This window comes from Fistularia commersonii, chromosome 19, assembly GCF_037954325.1.
Source record: "Fistularia commersonii isolate RoL2024-O1a breed Wild chromosome 19, RoL_Fcom_v1.0, whole genome shotgun sequence".
NCBI lineage: Eukaryota > Metazoa > Chordata > Actinopteri > Syngnathiformes > Fistulariidae > Fistularia > Fistularia commersonii.
Window position 1 is genome coordinate 14,129,353 of NC_141302.1, and position 12,562 is coordinate 14,141,914.

General features: G+C 44.3%; 1 protein-coding gene across 2 annotated transcripts in view; it reads right to left on the bottom strand.

The window, feature by feature from the left end:
- Positions 1-8,181: 8,181 nt before the first annotated feature.
- Positions 8,182-12,562, bottom strand: part of fgf11a (fibroblast growth factor 11a) — a 75,295-nt gene continuing 70,914 nt past the window's right edge. Inside the window, exons 4-5 of one of the 2 annotated variants that reach the window (XM_086166561.1) lie at positions 10,679-10,877; positions 8,182-9,225 (exon numbers count right to left, since the gene is read on the bottom strand). In XM_086166561.1, coding sequence (XP_086022687.1) covers positions 9,086-9,225; positions 10,679-10,877 — 339 coding nt within the window. In that variant the 3' untranslated portion in view covers positions 8,182-9,085. The remainder of the gene's footprint in view (positions 9,226-10,678; positions 10,878-12,562) is intronic. The other variant, XM_086166562.1, reaches the window with a different exon arrangement.

Consider the following 12,562-nt stretch of genomic DNA (forward strand, 5'->3'; position numbering starts at 1 on the left):
AGCAGGTCAAGACTCTCCACGTCGGATGAACAAGATGAAGCAGGCCCTAATGTCGGGGGACTCCAGTTCAGGGAGAAGGTCCTTTTGTCCCAGCCGGACCTCAGGCTCCTTCTTCAAACTTCAAGCTATTAAACCTGCTGTGGAATATAGGTGTTAGAGGTTGTATTTAGTAGTGACAGGAACGGCTAAGTAGCACTACCTTTTTGATACGCTATCCCAAATCCTTGAAGGTCCTTGTATCTACATGGGTTTGTGGGACCAGAAGGCACATCCTAGTCTGAACGAGCAGTCATCTGGTGAGTGCAACTAGAAACCAGTGATTCTCAACTAGAAACCAAGGACTTCTTTGCTAGTGGTGATGCTAGGTGCCAGATCTTTCAACGTCTGCAAGACCATGCTGCAGATGTTTTACCACTCGGTGGTGTCCAGCGCCATCTTCTACGCTGTTGTGTGCTGGGGCAGCAGGCTCAAGACAGCTGACACCAACAGACTCAACAAGCCCATCAGGAGAGCTGAGTCTGTCCTGGGAGTAGAGCTGGAGTCTGCTGTGCAGGTTTCAGAGAGGAGGATGATGAGGAAGCTCCTCAGCATCATGGAAAACATCCATCACCCCCTGCATGCCACGTTGATGTCCTGTCGGAGCTCTTTCAGTCGTAGACTGATACCACCAAGGAGCTCCACTGAGCGCCACAGGAGGTCTTTCCTACCTGAGGCTATCAGACTTTTTAATTCCTCTTCCCTCAGCCACAGATCAATCTTTGTAGTTACAGTGAACAGTTAAGACAATTCATATTTCATTGTATTTCTTATTCTTCCTCCTTTCTACTATTATCTATTACTGTTATGTTTTTTACTTGAAACTCTGGCACAACAATTTCCTTCGGGATAAATAAAGTTGTTCTTATCTCTCATCTCATGTCTCATTCCTTGTCCTTGGACAGGTGTCTCCGTTAAACTGCTCCCAATGACCTCAATCGATCATCTTGAGCTTCTAGGCCAGGGGAGGGCAAACAAGCATAGTTAGCATGCTTCATGGCAAAATGAACTTGTATTCTTTGGAAACGGCAACTATTTTAGGGAAAAGTTAAAATAAATGAGGCTTAATTTAAAAAAGTTATCAGATTCAGCAGGCCTTATTAAAACACCCAACGCGCCATATGTGGCCCACAGGCCTTAGTTTGCCAATGCCTGTTCTAGACTATCACTATGGTGGAACCTATTGGCCAATCTTTCGTCTCTGAGCTCAAATATTTGAGACTCCGACCCGGGAAAAGATGAAGAAAACACCCGTGAGACAAAAGTTACAATCATACAAATATATTAGTTTGTTTAATTCAATCATATCCAATAATAATATGTCTCCTCCCCGTCCACTTTGTGTGAGTTATCATAGAAATAAATACAGATCATATTGCAAATGCAGAGACAGGGTTCGGGGGGTTACAGCGTATCCCGGAGGGGGGAGTAAATATTGGGTAAAGGCTGTTTTCTTCGAGGGGGGTGGGGGGTTGTACGGTAAATGATTGGCACATGCATGCTCGTAGTCCCGCCTTTCAGCAATTCGCCAATCGACCCCCCGAGGAGTGTGAAGTCCCGCGTCCCTGCAAGTCCACCTCCAAGAGAACATCCATATTTGCGTCAATATATTTGTATATTTATATCTATATATGTATATATAGATATAAAAACATATATACATATATATGTATTATGTATAGTTATATATTCTTCTTGCCCCTGTTTGAGTACAAAAATAGTGTCATTGTGGCTTTTGATAACTGGAAGACTAAAGCGCCATTTTTGCGTTTGGAAGACGAGGAGGAAAGACAGATTGGGGCAGAATCCTTCAAATCTTTTTTTTTTTTTTTGTTTTTTAAATCTGGAAGACAATGAGTCCGATCGTCCATGCAGTATATAAATGAAATTAAAAAAAATCCCTCGATGCGAAGCAGTCGAGGGTGTGTGTGTATGTGTGTGTGTGTGTGTGGTGCAGTCCGCACACTGCACGTGAAGACAATTAAAATCATGGGAAGAGGTCAAAGGTAGTTGTGTGTTTGTGTGTGCGTATGTGTGTGTGTGTGTGGGCGTGTGTGACCGGCAGAAGATACACACACCCACACACACACACAAACACACACAAATACATATGCATTTTTAGCTGAAACACACACACACACACGTCAAACAGAGAGCTTTACAACGTTCTCCTCATCACAAACCACAGCAAATCCACCGAGACACACCCACGACACGATCCACGGTATATATAAATTTTTTTTTTTCTTTTCAAGAGAACACACTCGGGGTTCGGTAAAACACTCAGTGCACGGAAAATGTAATAAAATAAATAAATGAACAAATGAATGAATGAAATACAAGCGGGGTAGCATTTGCACGTGAGATGCAAAGCCTCTGTTTTGCAAAGGTCACCCCTGTGTAGCCACATCTGCACCAGCTTGGTGCAGTATGTGTGTGTGTGTGTGTGTGTGTGTGTGTGTGTGTATGTGTGTGTGTGTGTGTGTGTGTGTATGTGTATGTGTGTGCATGTGTGTGTGTGTTTGAGAGTGTGTACTGCTTGTACTTTCAAAGACTAACCCGGACTTGTTTGACCAAACGTTGGGAGGAAAAAAAAGAATAAATAAATAAATAAACATTGTCCGAAGACAGCATCACTCTTTTGTCCTCCCTCTTTTCCTTTCCCTTCTTCTTCTTCTTCTTCTTCTTCTTCTTCATCTTCTTTTTTTTTTGTATTTTCTGCTGCATTGCAGATGTGGCAAAGGTACTCTCTCTCTCTCTCTCTCTCTCTCTCTCTCTCTCTCTCTCTCTATCAAACACTCACACACACACACACACACACAGAAAAACTTAAACAGCAACCCCACCTCACAGAAAAAAAAATGAAAGTCTGATATACACACGCACATACACACACGCTCACAAACATACACTTGCTTTCTATATCAATATTAATCTTATTTTCAACCCCTACCAGATAATGTGGCAGCACCTTGTTAATGGAGTTTATTGCTTTCTCTCCAAGGACTCATTGATCCGAACCCTTGATTTATCCTCTGTTTCCCTCTCCTTCCTCTCTCCTTCCCCTTCTCTTCCAGCGTGTGCGAATAAACGCACGTGCCCGAAAGCCATGAGTCAAACACACACACAGACACACACACACACACGTACACACAATCACATAAGCTGTGAGTATCTGCCTCACAAGAGGAGAGCAAAGACTTGGAGAAAAAAATGAATGAATGAGGAAGGGATTCCCAAGAGGGGAGGAGTGTATGTGTGTGTGTGTGAATGTGTGTGTGCGTGTGTGTGTGTGCCTGCGTGCGCACGCTTGCGTCGACGTACAGTATAAGCCCCTGTAATATCTGCACACACACACATATATCCGCTCTCGCTAGAAATGGCAAAGGGTCATATTAAACTGGTATTTCCGTGCCCGTTCATTGAGCTGGAAGCATTAAATTCAACCACTCACACTCACACACACACACACACACACACACACACACACACACACACACACACACACACATTTGTGCAAACGTGCCACAACGCTTAGTCTCGCTGAAAGTGCAAAGCAAGTTTAAAACAAGAGTCATGCATTTACTGTGACTTTCACTTTTCATTTTTTTAATCCTTTCCTCTACTTGCTAGACATGTACGGATGAGGGAAGCAACAGCGATCGGCATAATATGATATTGTGGATTTAAGATAAAAAGATAAAAAGTTGATAGATAATTTATAGTTGATAGCAGGTTAGGATGAAGAGTCAAAGGAAGCGACAATGCCATTCAGAGGTTCATTTATGCTAACTCTATATAGTAAACAGTCCACATACTTTACATCTACACAGTTGCTAAGCATCCACTAGAGGGCAATGCGGAGTTCATTTCCTGATTCTGGGCAACAACAAACATGGTGGCGGCGGAGGGGCTGGTGATGATATATTTTCTAAAAAAGAGGCACCATGTCATCTCTTTTTTTCTGCTCCCTCCGCTGACCACACTAGAGCATACAACTCTGGCCCCACATGACTTCCAGTTTTCCTGCTCCATTTATGAGGTTTGGCTAGGAGTTCCCTTAACAGGATTTAACTGATTTAATGGCTTAAGCGTTAATCTTAAACAAGCCCTTTAGCGTCCCAATCGCAGAGTCAAAACAACATTTTCCGGACGTAAACTGAGATATGATGGCATCACTCACTTCATGCTAATGTGGACTGATGGCAGTGGCGCGCTACAGCTAATCTATGATGCTAATGGAGGCAGGAAATGATCAATTTCTTGCAGCTGGTGCAGGATCATGGAGTAGATGTACCGGCTTTGCAGACAGGGGATCAGGATTTACTTTGCTGGTACTGTGTTGAGCTTTGAACTGTTGTAATTTTCCTGTATCTGCCGTACAGAGTGGTATTCACGTGTCAATAGATAGAATTAGCTTCAGCTAAATCTGATATGAAGCATCTCTACCAGCAGGCGGTCTCCAACAGAATGGCTTGGTCTGAGTCACCAGGATTGGACTAAACCAGTGGCCATTTCCTGAACCAAAGGATACTAAAAAGACAATCTTGGTCTTCAAACCAAGTGCAGGTGAATTAAGATATGTAGATCAGCATCCTCTCATAAAAATTTGGATGCCCGCTTTACTTTCTTTAGCAGATGTGATACCTTAGCAATGTGATATGAAAACAGGGCTATTTGTTATCTTCATTCATTTATTCATTCATTATCTGAAAAGCTTATCTTCCACTTCGTGGGGAGGGCTATCCCAGCTGTCATTGGACAAAAGGTTCACCCTAGACACTCTTAGATCGCAGGGGTACATATTTAGACATTTAACCATTCACCCTCTCATTCACACAGCTGGACAACGTACGGTCTCCAATGAACCTCCCCCATGTGTTTGGAATGTGGGAGGAACCTGAAAGAACCTGGAGGAACCCCATGCAGACATGGGAAGAACATGGAGGCCCCACACAGAGAGGCTCCTATGCGGATATCCAACCAGGGACCTTCAGTCTCTAAGGAGGAAGCGCTAAATTTTGATGGTTCTATTGCAACATAGCAGTTATCGCTCAAGCTGAAGGTTATAATGAATATCATCCTTGGAAGCACCTACATTTTCCACAATGCACTGCAACTGCAACTTCCATCCTGCTCTAGTGAACAGATCAGATCCGCTGCCACCGGTTGAGTGAACCAAACATTACGAATCACATCTACCTCCAGTCCTCTTGGAGCCCCTGGTACTCCTATTCACCTTCTAGAAGCATCAAATACAAAAATAAAAGACAATATTCCCCAGCCCTTAGAATATAGGTGTCAAACTCTGGCCCACTGGCCAAATTTGGCCCACAGTGTAATTATATTTGCCCTGCGAAGTCATACCAAATGACTGATAGAGCTGGGCTGCCAGTATTATAGTCTACAGATTATGTACCGCTCATACTACAAATCCAAGAATGCTATGCTGGTGTTTTGCCGCAAAAATCATGGCAGGACCCATAAAAGCCTTCTCCTCTATTGACAAGTAGTCATAGGGACCTTATGCTAATTCTGGCACCGTGCTACCCTGCCGAAATATGGCAAAAAGAAAGGAAGAAGACCAAAGTAGAGCAGCATGTGGCAAAATGAGCCATAATTAACATTTACCTTATGCATTTTTTCTTGCTACTCCAAGATGTGGGCTTGAATGGTTTCAGGTTCATTGAAGGATATAATTATTAGTTAATTGGTTTATTATTGTCATTTTATTTTTACATTTATCATTAGCCTGTGAAATTTAATTCAGAAGGCTGGAAATAAAAAGAGGCATATAATTTCTATTTCATTTTCGTTTAAGAAATGATTGCCGTTGATGTGTTTTTTTAATTTGAATTTCAATTTTGCATGTGTGCAATATTAAATTATATATTGTAAAATATTCAGCTTTGCTTGTTCCATTTTTAGTGTTTAAGTATGGGTCCATATGAAAAGGTTCATCGTTATATCCGGAGGAAGTTTTTTTTCAATAAATATCAACGTTGGCTGGTGGCTTTGTCCCAGTTTTGAATTTTGTCCCACTGTGTACGCTTTTCGATAAACCTGTCCTCTTCCTTTCATCATCTTCTCCCGCAGTCACAACTCTGCTGCGGAAGCGGCCGTGTTTAATTAAACATTGGTGTAATTACCCTGCGAGTAATAGTGGTGGCCTGGATTTAGCGACCCGACGGCAGGGGTGTGGGGGGGGAACTGGTCAAACACGCCAACTAGAAGGTCTATTTAATGACTTAATTAAGGCCTTTAGTTCTTGGTGGGCTGTGAAAGTGGTGTTTTAGCGTGCAGTAATTCTAACAATAATGGGAATAAGCCTCTAATGGTCCCAGACGCTCCCCTGCCCATTACTCACCGGCTGCTCATTTGGTTTATTTGTTTACCCTCGCTTTTACGGGTTTTCACATTTGCGCCGCCACTGCCGCCTCTTTCAGGGAAATCTAAGGTAGGCTAGCCCTCAGGTAGCCCAGTAAGTTTTGTTGCTATTCTCCATGGCTTATCAACTTTTATCGCTTCACCACAGGCATAGAGGATAATGCATAGACAGTGTGTGTGTGTGTGTGTGTGTGTGTGTGTGATATGAAGAGAACACTCCACAAAGCCTCGCATTTTTTTCCAATTGTAGCTTCCTCCGCTCTTGTCCGACTTGATTGTCAGGATTCACAGGACTTGCCGGCATCATGAAACCGCAACACACACACACACACACACACACACACACACACACATTAGATAGCAGCAGCTAGCCCGGCAAGTGTCCTGAACAGAAAGAGTGACTTTTTCACAATGGGCTCTGAAATTGAAAGTGTAAAGGTGACTAGCGCATCACAATGAGCCCACGGGTGCAAGACGGATCACCAAATATGTTCCGAGGACCATCTGCAATCGGAGACGGGTCCTCGTAAGAAGTGAGGATGGGTGAAGATGGCGAGCAGCTCAAAAGCCCTGCAGATGTTCTGCTGTTTGTGTTCAAAAACAGCAGGTTGGATAGCAGTGTGTCAAAAGACATGGCTTTAAGGACATCCTATCATTGATTTTGGTTAGTGTACCCCCATCCCATAGTTACATTGGTTCTGCAAATTCCTGGCATGTCCAAAAAAAATCACTCCTCCCGGATCACTTTTGGGTGGACAAGAAGTTTTCTCAAGTGAACAAGAAATTAATTCCAGGTTTTACTGCTTAAAACAAATGACGTTGCAAAGAAATCAACAGACGTCATGGGCAGTCGGAGCTGCCGGCTCCGTCTCTATAGCAACAATATGTCTTCCCGTGGAGGTTCTCAGACATTCAGGTCATGGCAACTGGACTTGGTCTCTCTCCTTGAAGAGGTTTCCTCATCTGCATCCCCGAGGTTCTTCAGTGCTCACAGACTTTTAGAGGAGTTCCCGGTATGAGACTTCTGGGGTTGGGTTTTCAACTTTAGCTCCCTTTTCCAAAGAAATCCCAGGAACTTTTATTGCCAGGAACTTATCGAAGAATTCCTGGTGATCTCTGGGTTCTGCGTTTCCACTGTACCTCCGATTACAGGGTGATCTACTGAAAATCAGGCTGATTACATTTAGGGAAGTGGTAAAAGTACCTGCACTCCACCTCTACTGTACATGCTAACTCAAACATCTTCCTCCGCAATCCTCCGCCTTGACCTCGTCAAGCATCCACTTTTCGTATGTTCTCTGCTTCTGGTCTGTTTCTACCACGACAAAAACAAATGAAATGAGATGAATCAAGGCAGAGATGCTGAGGAAGTTTCCTTCTAAGATATTCCAGGTACCTTTCCCGGGTCAAGGGCACGTTTTTTTTTACCCTTGTGATATCAGGGGAAGGCAGCTCGGCTTTCCAGCAATAGTTCCCGAACTTTTGGGCGAAAGAAGCCTCCGGAATGAGAGGTGAAACACCTTCAGGAGGAAAATCCAAGTCCAGTTGCTACGGCAATACTTGAAAAGAGATTTGTCTGGTTGTGTCACAGGATATGGAGTATCACATGGAGGTAGTGCATTTCGGATGTCGGAGAAATGTCGTCATATAAAGAGTGAGTTGCATACACACACAAACACACACACGTGTTTCCAAATGCGTCGATGCTCACCATCGTGTCAAGTGTGTTAAGTCGAGAGTTGATGCCGGCGGTTGTCAGGGAAGCAGAAGTGGGTGCACACGGTACACACACACCCTTGCCTGTTTGTGTGTGTAAATGTCAATGTAGTAATGATTGTATGCATGTGTGATTGTGTGTGTGTGTGTGTGTGTGTGTGTGAGTGTGGCCATGGGATGCATTGTTTAAGGGCTAAAAGATTAACAGAGCCCGTGAACAGAGAAGGGGTTTCTCCTGTGCCGCCGAGTGTAAAATTGAGTCCGTGTCACAAACTAATCAAGTTGCACTAAAGGTGAATGAAGAAGAGGGGATAGTACACACAAACACACACACACACACACACACACACACACACACACACACACACACACATTTGCACGCGCACACACGCGCACGGGCATCACAGCCGCCTCGGAAAGTTGCTGACACGCGCAGAAGACGCGGACTGAGCAGATGGCTGCGGAGAAGAAAAGAAATGTCTGCAAAGATCGGCGGGCTAACATTAGCATAGCATTGTCTTGTTTAGCGTTCTGTGCACGCGTGCAGGAAGACCGCATCACCACTCTACCGGGCACAACGGCGCCGCCGATAGGGGCGCGAGTCTTTTTCTTTTGCCGATACGTGATCCTGGGTTGCCTCTTCGAAGGGTTATTGCTTTTGAATCCCAGGGTCTAATAACCATCACGGGCAAATAATAAAAAAAAAGGGACGTCCACGGAGTTAGAAAAATTTTGCTGGAACCGAGGACAGGGTGACGCGGAGTCCCTCTGAAGCGGTTGCAAAGAAAATGCCGCTCGGTTCTCCACCAGTGCATTGTGGTCCTCCGGGAAGGATCCATGTTGAAGGTGTGGAGGGGAGGGAAGCCCTAACAACCCTGTTCAGCCCTGTTTTGGTGCCATCCAGCGCCCATGGTATCCGGACCTCCTCCGCCCACATCTCCGAACGCTAGGAGGAGGTTTTGGTTTTGGACTGAGGGTCTTTCTTGCCATTCTGGTGGACGGGCGAGTCACTGGAGGTCTTGGGCGTTTTCCTGGGAGGACTCTGCTCGGCAACGTCGTGCAGGGAGGGCTCTCTGTACATGGCCACTAGAGGGGAGGGAAGACAGAAGGATGTGAAAGGGTTTCTTCATATTTTCACCACTAGAGGCACCAAAGAATCTCACCCACCCCAGAAAAGGTGGCTTGGAGTCCAAGTGAAACTTTACTTTCTGTGAAAGGTTCAAAAATGTCCAACTCCTGCAACTTTCAGGCAGTTCGTTTAGTTTTATGACGTGTCACATTAATTCATTCATTCATTATCTATGTCACCTGGGTGCTGGAGCCTATCCCTGCCGTCATTGGACGTGAGGTGAGGTTCACCCCAGTCCGGTGAATCACAAAGCCACATATAGACGCATACAACCATTCACAAGTTTGTCACATCTGGACAATTTTGTGGACACACACTTTTATTTACATCTCCATCAGCTCTCCTGTACCTTCTCTGCAAATAGCCGTCCGTACCCAAGAGAAACGGAATAGCATTGTTTTTATCGTCAGATTTAATATATAAGTCACCCGTTTTGCACGCTTAAAAAAAATTACAAATACATGCAAAAAGAAAAATCTGATATACGATATAAGGACCCTTAACGCAAAGCAAAAATTGTGCAAATGAGTGAATAAATAATAATGATAGATGTACAGGATTTATTTGGAGTGATCATTTGTTGTGATATTAATTTGGCATTGCTTTCCATTTGAATCAATGACAGCTTTTCTTATTCAAGAGTTTAAAATAAGAACTAGTTTTAATAGGAATATATTGATGGTTTTTTTTGGGGACACCCTATACAGCGGAACCTTGACATCCGAGTACATCATCTTACGAGTTTTCTGAGATCGGAGCCATCGCTCAGTGGAATTTTTTGCCCCATTATACAAGCCGAGATCTAAGATAGGATCAGGATGAGCATATGACACTGACGCGATGTGAAGTGGAGTTTAATAACAGTTGGACGCTCCGCCCGCCACTAGCAAGCCCAGATAAAATCATGGAAAAGGTGTTCGTGTTGTGGACTCAACCATGAAGAAATGGAAAAGTTCTTGAAGTGACGTCCATTCGGAGCAGGAGACGGTGGGAACGTCAACAGAGGAGGCATCAGAGGAGCCGGTTTGATCATTTTAAAAAGAGGAGCGGTATTCACTGCGTCGCTAAATCATATTGTTCAGCCATAAAATGTGTAAGTTACATTGAGCAAAAGATTGTAGCATTAACTGTAAGTTAAAGGGGATAGAGCACTAAATGACCTCCTCTGCTTCAGCATCTTCATCCACCTCCCTGATACATTTACTTATCTTATTATGTAGTATTACTTTTCCATACTGTATTTGTTACTTATAACAAACATTTTTCTAATTAAAAAAAACACGTCGCAAAACCAGAGGGCTGGAACGGATTAATAGCATTTCAATTAATTTTAATGGGGAAATTGAGTTATGAGTTTGGTTACCTAACCCATTAACCCCTAAGTTGTTCGGAGAACATGAAAAATCTAACCTTCAATGAGTTTGGGCAGGAAGTGCGCCGCTCCCTTGGTCTTCTTCACGCGGTTCCCCTTCATGACCTGGCCGTCACGGTTGATACCGAGGTACCAGGCCCGGCCTGACTGGGTCTGTCGGTACAGGATGGACGAGTAGGTGACGTAGTAGTTCTCAAAAACGCACTCTTTAAACTTACACTCCGGCGTGAAGTGTTCCTGGAAGACACACACACACACACACACACACACACACACACACACACAGGAAAACCACCAGGTCAGTGTATGCGTGTATGACTGTGTGTGTGTGTGTGTGTGTGTGTGTGTGTGTGTGTGTGTGTGTGTCAGGGTGAACCTTTTCTTATAAATGTACTGGCTCAGCCTGCGATTTGAGATTCACACCCCACGTATCATCACAACAGGAGATACCCCATGTGCACACATCAGCACACACACACACACACACACACACACACACACACACACACACACACACACACACTGACCCGAGTGCCATCACTCAGTCTGTTCTGTTTATCTGTAACAAACAACAACCGTCCGGATCCTTCACCCTCTCCATAGCATCGTGACCCCGCCACTGGCCTTCAGCTCACCGCACACACACGCACACACACACACACACACACGGAGCTCTGCATTAAACAATACGTCAACGCTGGGACATCCTCCTCCTTCTCCTCTATCACCCTCTCGTTACAGCGCTAGCATTTTCACTCTCTATCTCATATTCTCCCCCCTCGTCATTTGGTAACCTTGTCGAGGAACAAACCAATTTGCAGGATTGATTTGGATCCTTGATGTGACGGCTGAGCCCGAAAGGCCTGAATAAGGACTTTGCTCTCACTCGTTCTCAGCCGTCCCACCCCCTTCCTTCTCTTTCCGTCTTCCTCCAACGGCTCCATCTTCCATCTTTTTGCCTTGGCGGCACCCGATATCCACCCGCACAAACAAGCTAATTACAAATTCATATCATCTATTCCTTAATTAGCCATCCGTTAGTTGCCGCACCCACACTCCCATGGCGCCGAACGAAACCCAAAAGTCTAGAAGGTGTAATCTGATTACTCTCATGAACCGTGTTTGCATTGCAGCGTGTGTCTGATTCTCTATTTGTGTATAAGTACTAACCTGGTGAAAGAAGGCTTTGCAAAGCACCAATCTCTGCCTACTGCTCAGCATCAAGCGGTTAGTTGTATAAATGACATAAAACTGCCTTTATGCAAATGATGTACTGTGTGTGTCCAGTGTGTCGAGACCATATCATCTCCAACCCATTAGCAACCCCAATGCAAAGGAGGTCTTCTCGAGTAACTGCCACCCTCCTGGAAGCCCCACTGCAATCTAGCAGTGACATACGACAAAGATCAACATGTCAGTTTATCGTGTTTATTGTATTCATTCATTCACAGTTCATTCACTTATTGATTATCTTCACCGCCTACCCTGCGCTTAGGGATGGAGGGGGGTGGAGAATTATAACTTTTGATTGATATTTGAGAGCACCGTCAAAATGACAAAATAAAATAGTGATGATGTTTTAATGTGTCTTCACTCTGCCGACAAATGCAAAGTCATTCATTATCTGTATTGCATATAGTGCAGTCGGGGCTGCAGGAGAAGTGGGTCTATACTAGCTATCATTGGAGGAGAAGAGGGTTCAACCTGAACCGCCCACTAGTTGATCAAAGAGCCACATTTGGAGGCATATAACTAGTTACTCACTTAAACATCATATAGAGACTTCACTCATTCACCGTCTCAATCACAAATCTGGACAATCCAGGGTCTCCAATGAACCTCCTGCCTGTTTTTGGACTGTGGGAGGAACCTCGAGAACCCCCAAGCAGACAGTTGGAGAACATGGATGTGAGAATCCAACC